The sequence below is a fragment of the Mesoplodon bidens genome (genome assembly GCF_964165515.1).
Source record: "Mesoplodon bidens genome assembly, chromosome: 2".
NCBI classification, from domain to species: Eukaryota; Metazoa; Chordata; class Mammalia; order Artiodactyla; family Ziphiidae; genus Mesoplodon; species Mesoplodon bidens.
The window spans coordinates 102,803,933-102,825,110 of NC_138177.1; the positions used below are offsets into that span (position 1 = coordinate 102,803,933).

Below are 21,178 nucleotides of genomic sequence, written 5' to 3' on the forward strand. Positions count from 1 at the left end.
TTTAATGTAGTTGGCTGACATTTTACCTACAGGTTATTTTTAAATATAATTTTGAAAGAAGTTTAAAATATAATGTAAATGGAAAAGGCCTTATAGATCATTTAATCTAATTTTTCATCCAGATTCAAAAGTGAATCCCAGGCAGGTCAAATCACTTCCCTTCATATAATTAGTCAATGACAGAAACCAGCAGTATAACTTAGACTACCTAAATCACAGTGTATTGTGATTGTCCTATGTTTTTAATATACAACTCTAATAAAGAAAAATGACAACTACCAATATACAGTTAAGAACAAATACTGGAGCCTAAAATTTTGCTTAAGTAGAATAAATTTGGTTCGGTTTGTTAGAAAAATCTCTTAATAGTGCCCCTGCCCTTGCAGGGCTTTCAATTTATTTATTAAGGCAAATTTACACATAAAATGTAAGAAAACAGACCAGTGTAGGTAAGGATATTTGCATCACTTCATGTGATACGTGGCAGGATCGAAAGGTCTGAGGTAGCAAAAAAGGCTTATGACATTAGAAATACATTAAATAAACCAAGTAAAACAAAGGAGAAAATAAGGATTATGAGTAAAAAAAAAAACAGATTTCACGGAAAATAAAAATAGATTAGGGCTTCCCTGGTGGCGCAGTGGTTGAGAGTCCGCCTGCCGATGGAGGGGACACGGGTTCGTGCCCCTATCCCGGAAGATCCCACATGCCGCGGAGCGGCTGGGCCCGCGAGCCATGGCTGCGGAGCCTGTGTGTCCGGAGCCTGTGCTCCGCAACGGGAGAGGCCACAGCAGTGAGAGGCCCGCGTACAGCAAAAAAAAATAAAATAAAAATAAAAATAAAAAAATAAAATAAATAAAAAATAAAAATAAAAATAGATTAAAACCATATGAATTATGGTATTGCATATCCAGCAGAGCTTATAAAACTACTGCAAGCTTTTAGGTAGAACAAAATATTAAAAAGTGTTGTTTACTTAAGCAATGCTGGGCAAGATGGATCATCATGGGGGAGAGATGAGAGGCTGAGTGGCTGGATAGGAGTCAATTGTCTTTGTGTGGGATGAAAATCTACCCTCCAGCCTCCAATTGCAACACACACCCATTCAAAGGTGACCTTAAACTTTCTAAATGGGAAAAATACGACAGCAGCATAGAAGCTAAAGTCAGAGAAGAGGGTGTGCGGCAGGGGGAATGTTTGTTGGATAAGGTGTTTGATTTCAAAGTTATGGAATTGAGGGGCAAATGCATCTATGACTTCTGTAATATTTGCAAAACAAAGCTTGTTTTTTAAAAAAGGTGAAGGTACTGAAAATACAGCCCTTAAGTGAAAGACAAGGCAGGGAGTCATAAACACGGAAGTAATAAATGAATCCATAAGAAAGAGGACAATGTCAAAGAAAGTCTACACAACTGAGTTGTGACAGCTGCTCCCCCAACGTTTGCCAGAGTTGTCCAGCAAGGAAGATACCATCTTCCTACCCTGTCCCACCATCTCGAAGTTAGGTATTAAACTGACAACAGAAGAACCTACTGATTTTAATAAATCCTATCTGTAGATGACACTTTAACGGTAATGCTAACTTTTAATTCAGACCTTAAGTACAGCCTCAATCCTCAATTAATCATTTGAGGAATAAAGGTAACATTAGACAAAGATAGTTTATTTTTTCCTTTATTTTATATACTTTGCTTAATTTTTTCTTTAAATAAGTATCAAGTTTATTGCCTCATTTAGCAAAATCTGCCGAACTGTGATTACTGACAGTCCTGAAATGCCTTTTTATGCAAAGGCTGTCCTCAGAATCACCATAATTCCATTACTGGGTTCGTAGAATATGTCAGAAACTAAAGATAGGCTTGATTTAGGCAGTCCCTCACCTTATGATACAGATGAACTTCCATATGTTCATATGCAGTATTTTATTTTTTATTTTATTTTTTTTTTTGCGATACATGGGCCTCTCACTGTTGTGGCCTCTCCCACTGCGGAGCACAGGCTCCGGACGCACAGGCTCCGGACGCGCAGGCTCAGAGGCCATGGCTCACGGGCCCAGCCGCTCCACGGCATGTGGGATCTTCCCAGACCGGGGCACAAACCTGTGTCCCCTGCATCGGCAGGCAGACTCTCAACCACTGCGCCACCAGGGAAGCCCCATATGCAGTATTTTTATTTCATAAATTGATTAAATTAATCTCTCTATCTCTACCTCCACTTATCTGTGATTTCTACTGGAGTTTATTTCACTTTCTTGAACTGGGGTTAAGCCCGGATTTTTATATCCCTCAAAGATGGTTCATAAAATGGCTCTGTGGCATGGATATACCTTGACAGAACTGGGAGGTTGGCCAAGTTAGGCCCATCTACCTTCTTACTAACTCCCAGAGATCTATTCAATGTCTCACATTCATTTCATATTCAGCAAACCTCTGCTAAAAGGTTAAATGAACATTAAGCTGTTAACTGATAAGGGGGGGGGTAATACAAAAATCTTTCCAGAGAAGAGCTTGTATTTTAAATAAAGATTCTTCAAAGTCAGGTAAATTGTAGAATGAGAAAACAATTAATTATATCCAGAGAGTCACGGGATGCCTTCACAAAGAAGATAAAGAGCATTAAGCTGTTTTTTAAACATATCTGTTTTTGTTGGGGGTGTTGTCACAAACAATGGTGTCATGAAAGTACGAGGGCACAAGGCCTGGCTACAAAACAGCAAAGAACCTTCCAAGTAGATGGTATGCAAAGGAAGGGCAAAGTCACGTTGTGATTTACCCCACAGGAGAAAAGAAGCCAAGTGTTCTTATTCAGGTTTTAGAAAGAAGACTAGTTGGAAAAGGAGAAGAGATTATAATAATCCAAGCAAGTGAGAACAGTAAAAATGGAAAGTAAGGGACTAATCGAAGAGAAACTCAAGGATGCTTGGAAAAAACATTTGAAATATAAGGGACGAAGCAGATTTAAAAAGTGCATTTTCCAATTTTTCTTCAAGAAACACATAGGATCTCTAATTAGAAAAAAACCAAATGTTATTAAATTATTTTTTAGAGTCTCTTTTAAGGGCAGAGTCAACAAGACATGATGCTGAAGTGAGGGGAAGGAGAGCAAGTCCAGTGTGATGGAGGAATGTGCCTTTCCTTTGAGAATTATAGTGCTTTTGGAACATCTTATCCTTTTCCTGCTATCAATAGATTACAAGCCTAATGCTTTTTAAAATTTGAACGGTGGGAAACAATTATGTTTGAAGAAGACAAACTTGGCAGAAAAGATTTAAAAAGGAGAGATTCTTTGAAATGAGACTAATTAAGAACACTGTAATATCTAGGTAAGAATATTTAGAAAGAAAAATTAGCAGATACCAGTGACTGAAAGGATGAGAGGTAGGTATGGGGAGGAGAAAGAGTCAACAGTGATAATATTTCTAGTTGTACAAAAGGAGAATACTAAGGTAATTAAAGATGGAGAACACAGCATTATTTTATTTTTTAATCATTAAAATACTTAAAAAATCATGACAGGGGCTCCCCTGGTGGCGCAGTGGTTGAGAGTCCGCCTGCCGATGCAGGGGACACGGGTTCGTGCCCCGGTCCGGGAAGATCCCACATGCCGCGGAGCAGCTGGGCCCGTGAGCCATGGCCGCTGAGCCTGCGCGTCCGGAGCCTGTGCTCCGCAACGGGAGAGCCCACAACAGTGAGAGGCCCGCGTACCGCAAAAAAAAAAAAAAAAAAAAAAAATCATGACAAAGATAATCTTGACAAAAGAGCAAATGAAAGAATAATAAAACTTTATTCTTACAACCAGTTCACTTCCTAAAAATACTTGAAGAATTCAGGTATCTTAAAAACATATTTAATCAAATATGAAGCAACTCTCAAACATATGCCATATCAATGCTACTTGTTAACATCTTAATGTAATAAAAAGGTCTTTCTAAATTTAATCTCGTTTTCATTATATTATAATAAAGCAACACCATTTAGGCTGGCTGTACTGAAGTACTCTAGTATTTCACATAAAATATAATAAAATAATATTTCATAAACAAGAGAAAATCATTTAAAAACTGGCGCTGAACAACAAGGGTACTTGCATGACAGGCAATGACTCAGACAAAAATTTAGTCTTCATTACCTACCGAGGAGACACTTGACCTGCAGTAGAACAAAGGCTTTATAATTCTATTGTTCTGATCTCACATAAGCTTTAAAGTTGAACACTTAACATTATCGTTTCATAAGACTTACCTCTTTACAAAATGTTCTAGGGACCATGATTTTCAGAATTCGTGTGAGCCTTGAAAAAAACACCTTGTCCACCACAGCTCGTTCTTTTTTCCCCTCTTTCTACATTAAAAAAAAGAAAGAAAGCTTTTAAAATAGTTATAACAAATAAGATTAAAGAACCATGCTTCATCTAAGGCAACATAAACAACTGCTAAGATGGATACTGCATTTGAAGAACATAGTCTTCATATTCAAACATGCTTTCAAGAAACTAAGTTGTTACCAAAAACTGAATAAGGAAGTGAGAAATTCTTTCAGAAGTAAAGTTGCAGAAATATCTGGAAAAAGAACACTGCAAACAGAAGAAACAGCAAATGCCAAATACCAAGGTAAAAGCTCGTTTAATAACAAAATGGCCAATCTGGCTGGAGCTGTAAGCAAGAGAAAGTAGAAGATGAGGTCAGAGGACAGCTAAGAAATGGCCATTATCCATATCATCACCGTTTGTTCATCATTCACTTCCTTATTAACAGAATTTTTTAAAAATCCTGAACAGGAGTTTTCCTGCTATCTATTACAGGAAACTTTTGGATTCCTAGATTTATCATTTAACATTTCTAATATGCACTCTTCCTTACAAATTCAAAGACAGACAAGGTTCCCTCACTTATACAGTTTACATTCTAGCAGGAGAAATCCAGATAAAAATAAACCAATAAATAAACTGTTACAGATAGACTAGGCAGGGTCAAGAGAAAAAGAATGATCCAGAAAAGTATGAGAAGAAAGGTCTCTTTGGGGGAGGGTAGTAAAGCACAGGGAACACCAAGCACAAAACCCAGTTCAGGAATAAAATTGGTATGCACACTGAAGAGCAAGATGACAGTGCTGCTAGAGCAGAGGGGACAAAAGGAGAGAAGCTGAAGAGATGGGCAGGACCTATAAAAAAACAGAGCCCTGAAGCCATAGAAGGATTTAGAGTTTACTGTTAGTGTAGAGGGAAACCACTGACAATAATTAAGAGCAGTAAATCATTTTATTACCCTCAGATATTTCTTCATTTTCACTGGTCCAAGGAAATAGAGCTATAAAACCATTTGCAAGGATAAGGAAAGAGTGACACAAACTGGGTATAGTGGATGTTATTTACTTCATTACCCTTGGGCTGTCTGGAAGAACAGGCAGAAGAAACTTAATAGGCAAGACTCTCCAGAAGGACTCCATCCCCAGTTGAGCTCCTTTCCCCAACTCCTATAATCACAGCTCACTTATGTATTAACTACTGTGCTCTTGATAAACAAATACCCATGGTATAGTAAATTCTATTAGTTAGACAAATTTTGCTGTAAATATGCTTTAATTAAATTAATATCTAACTTGATAAACCTTAAATGAGTTGTTTGTGTATTGAATTAGAATAATAAGCTACCATCCATATGTCACTCACTGTGCTAAGGGCTTTATATATGTAATCCTAATAAATAGACGCTGCATATCGTACAGAATTGTAGACAAGAGATGAAGGCACTGGGTGTGTAGAGTTAGATCAGAAAGACTAGGACAGAAAGAACTGGATAAGAACCAACCTACTGTGTAACGGCTGGAACAGAGTTCAGGTCTTTCAAACCGTACAAAGGTTGTAAACCCCATCCCCCTGAGTCACAGGCCTAGTCTACTTCATTCACACATGTATGTATTCATTCATTCAATATTTACTTGGCCCAAGGCACTGTTCTAAACCATGGGGACACACCAGTGAACAAGACACAAAACGCCCTACTCGCAGTCTATTTACTCTAGCTAGCCTATTCTCCTCAAGCTAAACCTTACAACTTCAACCTAAATCTCCCCTTTCACCTCCCCAAACTGAGAAAGTATAGGAAGAAAAGAATAAAGAGAAAGCGCTTTATGTACATCAACTACCTTTAAAGAAAGTTAGACCTCTACTCTCGTTTCCCTCCTGTCACTGCCTCCCTACCTCACTTCATCCCACCTTCATAATGGAGAAGTCAGTACCTTCTCCATCCCTAGCTTGAGCCTTAGACAGAATAATTCCAAGGTGAAATGGCCACCTTCTGATTTAAACTGAGGATAACTATTTCCAGCTGTTCTCAAGAAATGATCTAGGGCCAACAATGAGGTAGGTTTAAAAAAAAGTTATAAGAAAGTGAAGCATGTCGTATACAATTAGCAGTTTACCTGGTATTAATTCCTCCTCCTCTTTTTCTTCTGTCCCTGTTGTCACTGCTCCTATTTCTTAAGCTGTCTGAAAGCTGACCTTATTATTTTCATTACATTTGAATCCATAAAGGGAACGATATACTTCCTAAAGTCAGGAAACACCAAACATCTGGACTGGAGGGCTGACTCAGGCTGAAGAAATAATCAAGATGCTGTACCATTCTTTTTTTTAAAAAAAACATGGAACGCTTCACGAATTTGCGTGTCATCCTTGCGCAGGGGCCATGCTAATCTTCTCTGTATCATTCCAATTTTAGTATATGTGCTGCCAAAGCAAGCACTGTACTATTCTTGATACATAATAAAAGTTATACCTGAAACCAATCTAAATGCAAATATTTACAGAGACAGTACATCTCATAAATACCACTAGCTTCTCCTAAGAATTCATTTTAACCACAATTGACTTTCCCCACCTTTAAACTTCCCAGTAATTTTTAAAAAATATAAAAAACACTTTTATGATATAAATATAACATGCAAATCATAGAAAAAAAACAACAACCATTAAAGACCATTTAAGAAGCTAAAGTAATAATGCAGTCAGAAAAAAAAAAATGTACCTAACATTCAGGAGGCAACAAGGTCAAAGGGCAATGAGAAGTTCCTATTGATGTGTCAATCAACTTAGAAAGGTGACATGAACGGAACTGACCAGAAAAGACAGATGTCTGAAATAGCAAATAAAAGGTCATGTGGTGCTGACAAATGTGTAAGCATTTCTGGATATTGTTAGGGGAAGTATAAATCAACATAACTATTATGTTGCATCTATCAAAATATAAAATGTACACTCATTGCAAAATGTAAAACAACCCTGCAAATTTACTTTTAGAAACTTATCCTAGAGGTATTCCTGAACATATGCTTAAACACATAAATGAAAAAACTTGCATATTGTTTTATAATACTATAAAATTAAAAACCTAAATGTACATCAATTATGAGATACTACATAAATCATGGTAAATTTATGCAATGAAGATTCTACACAACTGTAGAAAAGGAAGCAGCTCATATTCATACAAGAGAATACTATAGAGTGGTTAATTAACTAGATCTATAGCTATCAACATAGATGGATCTTTAAAAAACATTATGCTGAAAAAAAAGGAGAATGATACATACAATGATTCAATTTATAAAATTTTTCAATAAGCAAAATAATTCTACCTATATTGTTTATGGAGATACACACACCCCAAAAGTACAAAAATATGCATAGGAATGCTGAAGACCAAACCCAGCACAGTGCTACATTTGTATATTTTGAATTTTATACCCTGTGTATTACATCAAAAAGAATTAATATTTTAAAATCAAGTCAACTATCTCTTTATACTATTCTCTATCTAAATATTTTTCTCCTTAAATCTCATGTCTTATGAAACTTGTCTCACCTCAACCCATCCCACCAAAGATTATAAAAAATTTCAATAAAAAATTCTTTTCAATTGCGTCCCCTCATAAGTGACACACGTTCACTGCCGTAAAATTAGAAAATTCTGATGAGCAAAAATAAGGAGCCTATGGCTACTACTGAGAGACATCAACTGTTAATATTTGGCACATCTCTTGCCAAATTTCATTTCAGCATATGTCTGTGTGCGCACTTCCTATAGATTTCACAAATGTGGTATCAGGACGTACACTGCCTTAAACCTTTTTTTTGGCCAACCATTTGATCTAAACTAAATTTATTTTGCTTACACTATATGACTAGCAAACAAGTATATATATATTTAAATGTACCAAAAAAATAGGAAGAATTAAAAAATGAGTGAATGAATACTGCCGTACTGGATAGTTTCACTGATGTCCTAGAACTTTCAGATACGGCGGTATACAAATAGTAGCTATAACTAAGATAACTAAGGTTTGATTACTCAGTATAATTTAGATATGAGAGATTATGAAGATGGAAATTTGCCAAATGACTGGAGATAAGCATATCCTGTCTCATTTTTCAAAGATTATGGAAACTGAAGTACAGCAATTTTGATGTCAATCTCCAGGAGATTCAGAGAATAGACATTAATATTGAGGGTTTAGGAAGACCTAAGAGACGCTAATCACTAGAAGCCAGCATAAGTTTACTAGGAAGAAGTCATGTCAAAGCCTTCTAATTTCCTTCTTTGTTAAGGATACTGTGCTAGTATATTAGCTGACATGCACAACATTAAGCTCCATGAGGGTAGGAACTTTTGTTAACTGCTATACACGCAGAACCAAGAACGATGCCAGGCATATATGAGGGGCTCAATCAATATTTGTTGACAGGCTGACTTAATAAATGAATTAACAAATTAATCAAGGAATTTGATGTTTCTTATAAAACTATTGTGGCCTTAATGGAGAAATAAAGACCAGATTTTTCTGCAGTTGCATATAGTCACAGCTGAATAACCATAACTAAAAAAACAAAGATCAAGAGATGCCACAGAGGAATTTTCTGGTCCTAACCTAGACAATATTATCAGCAATTGTGAGGAACATAGAGAAGACAAATTAAGTTTGTAGATAATACCTTCCACTTAACAAACTAGATGTTAGAATTACATTCAGAATTACACTAGGGAGTTCCCTGGTGGCCTAGTGGTTAGGATTCCAGGCTTTCACTTCCATGGCCCGGGTTCAATCCCTGGTCAGCGAACTGAGATCCCGCAAGCTGTGCAGTGTGGCCAAAAAGAAAAAAAAAAAAGAAAGAAAAGAAAATTACAGTAATAGAATAGACATATTATAGAATAGACTAATAGTATAGACCCTATAGGCTGACATTTACAGGGAAACAACTGAGTTACCATATGACCTAGCAAGTCTACTCCTAAGTATATACCCAAGAGAAATGAAAACATATGTCCACACAAAAACTTGACATGAATGTTAATAGCAGCATTATTCATAATGACCAAAAGGGGGAAACCACTTAAATTTCCCTCAACTGATGGATAAATACATGTGGTATATCTAAACAATGAAATACTATTCAGCAATAAAAAAGAATGAAATACTGATACATTCAACAATACATATGAACCTTGAAAACATCATGTTAAGTGAAAGAAGCCAGTCACAAAAGGCCACATATTACATGATTCTATTTACATGAAATGTCCAAAATAGGCAAATCAATAGAGACAGAAAGTAGATCAGTGGTTACCAAGGGCCAGGAGGAGAGGGTAATGAGGAATGACTGCTAATGTGTATGGAATTTCCTCCTGGGGAATTGAAAATTTTCTAAAATTAGATAGTGGTGATGGCTGTACAACTCTGTGAACATACTAAAACCACTGAATTGTACACTTAAATAGATGGATTTTATGGTATATGAATTACATCTCAATAAAATTGTTATTAAAAAAAGAAATAAAGAAATCAACTAATGAATACAGACGTCTGTCAAAAGAGCTGTTCATCAGAAAGACACCTGAAGGCTTACAATTTATCACAAACTCCACTTAATATAAACAGAAGTAATGGCTAAAGAAGTAAAAGCAACTTTAGGCTGAATTTTAGCAACATATCAACACATCATATCAAGAAATGTAGTAGTGCTGATGCATTCCACACTAGTCAGACCACGTCTACATTAGACTACATTCTATAGACCATAGACTACATTCTATCCTAAACATGATGTCTAGAGGAACTAACTAGTATAGATCCAGAGGAATGTATACATAATTGAAGAAAAATTAGAAACCATGTCACCTGAGAAACACTTGAAGGAATGAGGATTGCTTAGCGGGAGAAAAAGATTCAGAAAATACAACCATCTTCAAACAATATGAGAGTCTATTAAGAGAAAATAGAGTAAACTTGTCCTGTGTTTCTACAAACAACAAAATAGAGGCTTAGAGAGGGAAGATTAATTCCATCATGGACTTGAACTAATACAGTTATGGCTATCTCCTAGGTAGTACTTTCCATCAAATGAACAGATTCAAGTAAATACGAAAAGTGACCTACCAAGGATTCCTATTTTAGGAAGAATTCCTATAATATGTAGTGGATTAGAGGTGATATTTAAGTTCCCTTCTAATTCTTAAATTCCATGATTTTATCCTAATTCAAAAATATATAATGAAACAAATGAAATAAATGCACGAAATCCCAAAGAGTAGACAGCATAAATTTTACCTCATTGTTCCGTAATGGTGGTTTTCCATTTTTCTTACTGCAGAGAAAAAGAAGAAAGAGCAAGACAGCTTTATTTGCAAACTGTTCCCATCATAAAATATTATTTTAAGATATCAAAAGAATATACCAAATCCTCCAAATGAGTTTCTTCTTTTACATTTCATACTGAGATAGAATATATTAAATACAATAGTCCAACTGTATAATCCACAGTCCTCTTACTAAGTATAAATCACAAAAGGTGCTCAATAAATGTTAACTACTACTATAATGTATCAGGCATTACACTGTAATTTTTTCATACACACACAAATACACTTATTTTACAAATTCTCCCATGGAGATGCAGAGTCTGTTTTTCCATCCTTGAATCAAGGCTTGGCCGTGACATTAGCAATTGACACAAGGAAGGGCTTGAAAAACGTTTGTGCATTGGCTCACTCTCTTGCTGCTGGGAATCTTTTCCCAGCCACGTGAGCAATCCCAGGTTAGCTGCCTAAAGGATGGGAGACCATGTGTCATTTCTATGTTACAAATGAAAATACTGGCTTGGGGGACTTCACTGGCAGCACAGTGGTTAAGAATCCGCCTGCCAATGCAAGGGACATGGGTTCGAGCCCTGGTCTGGGAAGATCCCACATGCTGTGGAGCAACTAAGCCCGTGTGCCACAACTACTGAGCCTGCACTCTAGAGCCCGTGAGTCACAACTACTGAGCCCGCTCACCACAATTACTGAAGCCCACGTGCCTAGAGCCCATGCTCCGCAACAAGAGAAGCCACCGCAATGAGAAGCCCGCACACCGCAACCAAGAGTAGCCCCCGCTCACTGCAACTAGAGAAAGACCCAACGCAGCCAAAAATAAATTAATTAATTTAAAAAAAAAAAGAAAAAACTGGCTTGGAAAAGTCAGTACCACGTCCAAGGTTCACGCTACTCAAAGTAGTTAATCTAGCACTTGAACGCAGGTCTGACTATTAACCCAGGCTTCCCCCCAAAACAATATAATAACCAGGCTTGGCTTCTTTTTATACACACTACCATAGCACCCTATGCTTCTATATAACATTAATCACATTTTAAATCTCTTGTTTAACATATATTTCCTCCCAGTATATTAGTTCCATGAGATCAGGAGCTATTGCAGGTTGGCTTCTCCAAAGTAGAGGTGAGGTGGTGTTTGGAGTACAAAATGTTTATTAGAGATCAGTACCTGTGAAAGGAAGGCAAAGAAAGAAAGTTTGGGCAGAACTCAAACTGTGATATAGGCCAACAAAATTTCAGCCAACCAAGTGGGAAGCCCTGAATCAAATACTGTCCATCATAGTGCTCTGTGATGGGATGAAATGGTCAGGTCTTTAAACCTTTTTCTAGCTCAGCATGCAAATGTATGCTGCTCCAGGGAGATCATGACCTTGAGGGAGGTAGCTCTGCAGGTAAGGCAGACCCTAGAGATGTGTGCAGAAGGGGCTACCTGGTAATCCGCACTCCTCATAGCTGGACAATGAGCCCTTCTTTGAAGGGGAATCTGGGTAGCATATCTCCTTGTCTACTACAGGGGTCATATATTACCCAACCCTATAGGTTCAATACCTAGTTGAGCCACAGCAATCTGTACAGCAATCAGTGAACGTTTTCAGTAATAGGATACCACATCACCGAATAACGTTAGAAAGGCAAATAACTATTGATACAATTCGGTAGATGCTATCATTTTTAAAGTGCTTAGGTTTATTACTGTTTCTAGTTTCAATTATACTGCAGGATTGTTCATCTGTTTTTAAATTTCCACGAGACCGCAAAACTGTTTCACAGAATGCCTTTTATATATATGTTCAAGCATGCACAGTTAATTATGAGCCCCTTTTATAAATAAGGCTTTCTAAATTCCTCTTTTTAAAGAATTCTTTAATGTTTCCTCAATTTTGAAGATACCAGCTATATAAATACATATAAATTACTTAGGATAAATTAGAGCAGTATACTATATTTATGAGCTAAATCCATTAAAATAAAAGTATTCAACATGTTTGAAATATATTATCAATATGCACACAAAATGGCGAGGTGTCTATAATATCTAGAATAATCACTAAATATCAGTTATCTTGTTACATTTCAGGGTATAACCAACTGAAGTTATTTTTAAATCTAATTTTGTGACTATGTGAATGATGACCTTAAACCAATCTATTATACCAATATCAATGTCATGTTCAGTCAGGAGCTGCTCATCTATCTTCTTCTCACTCAATAAATCAGCACACTTTCCAAAATACGACGGCACTACTGCATCAATCCTTTTCATTGCCTTGCCCAACATCCAGGCATGGGCAAAGGCAAGGAAAAGAGAATCGCAGTACCAGGATAAGATATATAAAAACAACTTGGATGCTAGAGTATGAAACAAAGGCACACAGAAAAGATACATTATCAAGTGCATGTGGTACTGAAAAGACAGGTAAATTATAAAAGTGACATGGTCAAGAAGCATTCAAACATCTACTAATTGCTTACTACATGCTAGGCACTATTCTAGATCAGCATTTCTCAAACCTCGTGGTCTCAGGATCCCCAACAACTTTTATATATTTGTGTTACACGGATATTTATCATATGAAATTTCAACCTCATAAATTTAAAAAATACTTATTTACTCATTTAAAGACAACAAACACATTACATGTTAAATAAAATTTTTATAAAAACAGCTATATTTTCTCAAACAAAACAATTTAGTAAGAAAAGTGGCATTGTTTTTACATTTTGGCAAATCTCCTTTATGTCTGGCTCAATAGACGACAAATGGATTCTCATATCTGAGTCTGTATTTGTTCTATCTACTGCAATTCAGATAGGTAGTTGTAAAACAGGAGTATTCTAATAACTGTGGATATTCTTCTGTGATACTATAATGCTGCAATGCAGTCTGATAATTATATCAATGAACTTGTACTCTGATACAATAAAATTCACTGGTCTATATTATATTACACTTTAAAAAAATAAATTTATTTTATTTATTTATTTTTGGCTCTGTTGGGTCTTCGTTGCTGTGCACGGGCTTTCTCTAATTGCGGTGAGCAGGGGCTACTCTTCGTTCTGGTGTGCAGGCTTCTCATTGTGGTGGCTTCTCTGGTTGCGGAGCATGGGCTCTAGGCACACGGATTTCAGTAGTTGCAGCATATGGGCTCAGTAGTTGTGGCTCGCGGGCTTAGTTGCTCTGCAGCATGTGGGATCTTCCCAGACCAGGGATGGAACCCGTGTCCCCTGAATTGGCAGGCGGATTCTCAACCACTGTGCCACCAGGGAAGCCCCTATGTTACACTTTCAGTGGCTCTTTTAACCCACTCAAAATTCTCTAAGATCATGCATTAGTCATTTGGAAAATGCTGGTTCACTGAGTTATATAGTAGGCCTTCCAAATGTAATACATTTTATTATACAATTTTTTTAAATTATATTTGTTAACATTACCACCAATCTCATCAGAAAGGTCTTAAGCACTGGGAAGCTAGCAAGCTCATGGTAACAGACAAGATTTCCAAATTCTAATTTTCACTTGAAAGCTTAAACTGTAACATTAGCAACAAACACTGCCAGCTGTTTTTCCTTGAAGGCATTACAAGAAAATGTCTGCAACATTCAAGGCTGAATAACCAGAGTTATTCAGTCTTTCTTTCAAGTAAAAATGATGTTCCACCAAAAAAACAACAAAAAAAGGTGGCTAGTTCAGTTCACAACTCAAACAACTGCACAGTGCTTTCCCTCAAGACAACCTCTGTACTTGATATGTTACGAGAAGTGCTTTTGCAAATTTCTCGTTTTTCTTTGGCAAAGACATTACAAAAAAGAAAAGACAAGATCAGTAACCAGCTATAAAAAGTATAGGAAGGTTTCATCCAAGAAATGTAAAGTCAGGTTAACATTTGAGAAAACAATGTAATTCATCATATTAACAGTCTAAAGAAGAATAAACATATGATCACATCAATAGATACAGAAAAGGCCTATAAAACCCAACACCTACTCATCCTAAGGACTCTCATCAAACTAGAAATAAAAGGAACTTCCTCAGTCTGATAAAGGACATCACCAAACACCTACAACTATCATCATACCAATTAACAAAAGACTGAGTCTCTGTAAGATCTGGGACATTACAAAGATGCCAACACTCACCACTTTTATTCAGTATTGTTACTGAAGGACACAGTGCAATAAAGTAAGCAGAACAAACAAAAGGCACATAGAATGAAAACGAAGAAGTAAAACTATCTTTATTGCAGACTCTATAAACACTATATAGAAAAGCCTAAGGAATCTACAAAAAAGCTAAGTGAGTTCAACTGGTTTCCAGGATACAACATCTATATATAAATACCAATTTTATTTCTACATATGAGTGAAGAACAATTGGAAATTGAAATTTTAAACATACCATTTATAAAAGCATCAAAAATATTAAATACTTAGGGCTAAAATTAAAAAGAAAAAAAGACGTGCAAGACTTGCATGCTGAAAACTACAACACATTGCAAAGAAATGTTCAAAGAAGACTAGATAGAGAGATATATATCATGGTCATGGATCAGAAGACTCAATATTATTAAAGTGTCAATTCTTTCCAAATTGATTTAGAAATACAATGAAATCCCAATCAAAATCGTACCAGACTTTTCTATAGAGAATAACAAGTTGAATCTAAAATCCGTATGTAAATGCAAAGGACATAGAACAATCAATAAATTTTTACAAAGAAGAACAAAGTTGGAGGAATTGCACCTGATTTCAAGGCTTATCATAAAGCTATACTAATCAAGAGTTTGATACTGGAGTATACACAGAGATCAAAGAAACAGAAAAGTCCAAAGTAGACCTACACATATAAGGTCAATTGATTTAAGACAAAAGTGCCATGGCAACTCAATGAGGAAAGGATAATCTTTTAACAAATGGTACTGGATCAACTGGACAGACATATGCAAAAAAATCAAAAGGAACCTCAGATGTTATTGCACACCATATACAAAAATTAACCTGTAGTGAAACAGAGACCTAAATGTAAGAGCTAAAACTACAAAATTTCTAGAAGAAAACAGAAGATCTCAGTAATCTTGAGTTAAAGACTTGTTAAATAGAACAAAGTACAAACTACACACAGAAAAAAAAAATCAATAAACTAGAATTCATCAAAATTCTAAATGTCTGTTTCTCAAAATATACTACTAAGAAAATTAAGACAAGCCACCAACTGGGAGAAAATATATGCAAAATACATACCCAAGAAAAAACTTGTATTCAGAATACATAACAGACTCTTACAATCAAATAAGGTGGCAATTCATTTAAAGATTTAAACAGACACTTTGTCAAAGAAAATGTATGGATGGAAAATAAACACAGGAAACATGCTCCAAATCATTAGTTCATAGGGAAATTCAAATTAAAACCACAGTGAGAAACCACTATACACATCCACTAGAATGGCTAAGATTAAAAAGACTGATCATAGCAAGTGTTATCAAGGATGTGGAGCAACTGGAATTTTCTTATACTGCTGATGGGAATATAAAATGGTACAATCACTTTGGAAAACAGCTTCTTAAAAAGTTAAACATACACCTACCATACAAGCCAGCCATTCCACTACTAAGTATTTGCTCAAGGAAAATAAAAGCATATTTCCATATATAAACCTTACACAAATATTCATAGCTGCTTTATTTTTAATAGCCAAAACCTGGAAACATCCAAATGTTCATCAACAAGTGAATGGATTTTAAAAATTGTAGTTATTTCCATAAAATGTACTCAACAATTAAAAAAAAAAACTATTGATGCACACAACATGGATGAATCTCAAAATCATTCTGCCGACTAAAAGTAGCTAGACAAAAATGTACACAGTGTAGATCCCACTTACATGAAATTCTAGACCAGTCAAATCTAATCTACAGTTATAGAAAGCAGGTCAGTGGTCGCTTCAGGCTGGTGCAAGGGAGAAGACTGACTACAACGGGGCATGAGGGATCTTTGGAGTGATGGAAATGTTTGCTATCTTGATGGGACTGATGGTTTCACAGGTGCTTACATGTCAAAACTCATTAAGTTGTGTATTTTAAACATAAGCAGTTTCTTGTACATCAGTAAAGCTTCAATAAAGCTATAAAAGAAAAAGATGACCAAAACCTAGGGGAGACTTTTTCCTAAGAACACGATAGAAAAGTACATTTTGTTTGTTCTTTATTGTTGAAGGGGTGAGGGAGAAGGAGATGGAGTTAACTATTCCTTAATAATGCCAACAAAATATGTAAAACTAATAAGCAGAAACTTCCCCCAACAAACTATGAAACTAGGAAAAAGAAACTGACAAAAATTAAAAGAGAAGTTTTCAGATAACTTTCAGACTAAGTAAAAAAAAAGAAAACAATTCTGAAAACTTTGATCAGAGTTTAGTTACCCAGAACAATAACTGTGACCCTAAAATTTCTCACTTAGTTCATTTTTCTAGGCCAGTGTTTCCTGGACTCCAGATAATATATGAACCTCTCCTGAAGGAAAAAAAATTCTTACAGACCCCAGCATTGACTTAATTTGGTGCTTCCTTAAATATGTATAAGCGGGCTTCCTTAGTGGTGCAGTGGTTAGGAATCCGCCAGCCAATGCAGAAGTCACGGGTTCAAGCCCTGGTCCGGGAGGATCCCACATGCCACAGAGCAGCTAAGCCTGTGCGCCACACTACTGAGCCTGCACTCTACAGCCCATGAGACACAATTGCTGAAGCCCGGGAGCCACAACTACTGAAGCCCATGCACCTAGAGCCCATGCTCCACAATGGGAGAGGCCACCGCAATGGGAAGCCCACGCACCGCAACGGAGAGTAGCCCCAACTGGGGGGGCCCGCACGCAGCGACGAAGACCCAACACAGCCAAAAATAAATAAATAAAAATTTTAAAAATGTATAAGCATAAAATTAAGTTAATTGACCCTTAACATGAGAGTTAGGAGCACTGACCCTCACTGCAGTTGAAAATTCACCTATAACTATACAGTAGGCCTTCTGTATCCGAGGTTCCAGATCCTTGGATTCAACCAACCATGGATCATGTAGTATGGAAGTACATATGTAGTGAAAAAAATCCACACATAAGCGGACCCTCGCAGTTCGAAAACATGTTGTTCAAGGGTCAACTGTATACATTCCTTTTGTTTACAGCTCTTCTACAACCACAAAATAAAATTTATCACTTAAAAACTTGCAAAAATTTTAAAGCCAATAAAAATGGAATCAACATTCATTTAAAGTGATAGATGAGATAACACTGCTACAACTAATCACCAGTGCTGGGGTAAAAGAGTAGAAGGAATTATTTATGTGTTATATGTTCCAGTTAATAGCCAAGATTTTTAAATAATCTTCATTATTTTTCTTTTGTAAACAATGAACTGGCCTTAAATCACTGCTTCAGTAATGTTGATGGGATAATCAATTTATTAGTATACCCCAAAATTCTAAAAATTAAAATACTCAGTGAAAATGTCATAGAACTTACTGCTAATAATACTACTAATAATAAGTGTTACAAATTGGTATTTATAGAGACAAATGGAGATCCATGCAATGTAACTGCTCACAAAAATATAATTTGCATATATATATAAAACATACATATACATATATACACACATATCCACCCACAATACATATACATACACACACCCACAACGGGCCACATGATCAGTCAGCTCTCCCATCACTTTTCCCTCTTCAAGCTACCATGAAATACCTTATTCAGAGTACACCATGACATCTTATGAGGCATTCACTTGGTGTAAACACATAATCTACATGTTAGCCCTACGTTCTTTTAACAGTTTGTGACAAAGTAATACACTACTCAATTGCTCTACGTCTTTTTCATGATTTCAAACCAAAGCTTCATTATAAGATTTCAGTTACTTAGAAATTCTATGAAAACACCTTTCACCTATAATTATCACTACAAAAGAAAAATTTAATAGCAAAATAATTCAGTATGAATACTAAGGTTGAAGATGATTTTCTTAGTTTTACATTACTACCCTTCAGCCTGATGTAGGTTCTAATGCAGCAGATTTGTCTACCATACATGTGGTCTCTTTCGATGATCACTTAAGCAACAATTCAAACACAAATACGGGCACAAAAATCTGCAATACTATGGTAGTCATTCAGATGATCCAGAATGTGCTTATACTAATTTATTTATAATTTATCACCAAGATGAAAACACAAAGTTAGAAAATTCTCATAGACTTTAGGACCCTGAAGAATGAATCATTAGATCCATTATCTCTAGGCCCTAGAGATACTACTTTAGAACACCTCGGTCAAAACCATGATATCAGCTATCACCCATTCTCTAATGACTCCCCAGATCCCTAGCTCCCTCATCTTTCCTAAGCTCCTGACTTTAAATAAGGTATCTGTACCTGGATCTACTGAAATCATTTTAAACTCAACATGCATTCTATGTCTGAACTTACCTTTCCACCCCAAATCTACCCTTCCACCTTCTCATTCTGAGCTGGGCCCTAACTCAGTGAATGTACCTTCTTCTATCCAATCACCCAAGCCACAAACTTGGGAATTATTCTTAGATATTCTCCCTTTCTCATACTCTCCCTATCCAATCTCTCTCCATGCTCTCCTTTTCCTCTATTGCAACGACTTCAGTTCAGGCTATCAAAATTTCTCATGTAAACTAACAATTTTCTCACCTGCTTTCTAAGTAGGTTCCTTATCATTTCTACTGTCCCCCAATTCACTTCCTTAGCCATATCAAATATAGCTGTGTGTGTGTGAGTGTTTGTGTGTGTGGGCACACATGCACACGCACACAACCAAGGTCAATCAGGGCCCAGAAATGATGAAGACCTGAACAAAGGTGTTGGCTATGGAAATGGAAAGATGAAAGAAAATTGCTAGAAATAACAGGGTGAGGGAATAGATAACAGCTAAGACCTAACTGAATATGGAAACGAGAGGAGAAGACGAGCAAAGACTTAAAGAACTATGTAAAGATACAGGAGGTATTAGAAACCTTCGGCTCCAAACTTATGCCCTGCAAGGCAAAGATCATTTTTCCTCAGGTCTCACAAACAGTTTGCACCCTAAGCAACCCGAGGACAGTCATTCCATTTACCATAATAAAGAATAACAGTAGAAGCATTCAGGGAAATAATCATTGGACTCATTATAAATGTGTTAAATTTCAGGTTCCAATAAGATAACTATATGGAATTGTCCAGAAGATTTTTTTTTTTAAGTTTAGATTTGAAGTTCAAGAGTGGAGATGTTGATTTGACAGGAATTAACATGACAATACCGTGAATATACAATGATATAACTCCTTTGGGAAACAAAAATATGAAATCTGAAATGCGAGTCTTGCACCTGTTTATTAAGCTACTGTACTAAAAATTTTAGTATGTGCTCTTAAGAAACTTGGTTTAAGTTGTTCCCTGACTGATACTGTTCCCAGGTACTTTAACAAGTAAACTTTCCTCTTAAAATGAAAGTATGTTTACTATAAGCCTCAAAATTATTCCTACAAGTAATTTTAAATAAAATGTCTAGACCATAATCAAAAATAACCAAGCACACAGGAAACTACACTCCATAACCAAGAACCAGTAGAAATTACAGAAAACAGGAGCAGACCCAAAAAGATTTCAGATGTTGGAATTTCCAAACATACCCTATAAAACAAGGCAGACTATATTTCAAGAAATAAATAGATAAAATAAAACAAAGATATCTACCAAGATAAGGAAATAATCAAAAGCTACACAGACTTAAGAAAACCAAATGGAATTCTTAAAAATAAAAATAAAATTAAAATTAAATATTTAATCAATAGGTTTAATAGATTTCACATAGCTGAAGAGAAAATTAATAATCTAGCAGCTAAGTCAGAATTGACTATACAGAGTATAGCAAGGAGAAAACAAAAAGACAGCAAACAAAGAAATAAGAGACAGTGGTTACAATAAGACTATCTTAGTTGGTGTCCAGGAAAAATAAAGAAAGAAAACAAGGCATAGGTAATGGCTGAGAATATTCCAAAATGGAAGAAAGACACCAATCCACAAAAATTAAAAGGCCCAGTGAATTCTAAGCAAGACTGATAAAAAATAAATCCACACCTAACCAAATCATAGTGAGCTTCAGAAAACCAAAGACAAACATAAATCCTTAAAAGCCTCTACAGGAGCATAAAAGAATAATTACCTTCAAGGCAGCAACAGTTACAAACTAACAGTTGACTTCTCAACATTAATAATGGAAACCAGAATATAGTGGCATCAAATCTTCAATGTACAAAAAGAAAATTACTGCCAATCTAGAATTAAACATTCAGGAAAAAAGACACTTACATGAATGAAGGCAAATAAAGACATTCCCTGGCAACATGGAGAGGGTTCATCATCAGCAGACTTGTACTAAAGAAATTTATAAAGGACATATTATGGGGGAGAGGAGGGTTGATCTCAGTTGAAAGGTATAGATTGCAAGAAGGAATGGAAAGCAA

At 36.0% G+C, this 21,178-nt stretch overlaps 1 protein-coding gene across 2 annotated transcripts in view; it reads right to left on the reverse strand.

The window, feature by feature from the left end:
- Positions 1–21,178, reverse strand: part of ABCD3 (ATP binding cassette subfamily D member 3) — a 90,283-nt gene that overhangs the window by 55,827 nt on the left and 13,278 nt on the right. For both annotated transcript variants that reach the window (XM_081222788.1, XM_081222789.1), the window contains exons 2-3: positions 10,602–10,638; positions 4,242–4,340 (exon numbers count right to left, since the gene is read on the reverse strand). In XM_081222788.1, coding sequence (XP_081078914.1) covers positions 4,242–4,340; positions 10,602–10,638 — 136 coding nt within the window. The remainder of the gene's footprint in view (positions 1–4,241; positions 4,341–10,601; positions 10,639–21,178) is intronic.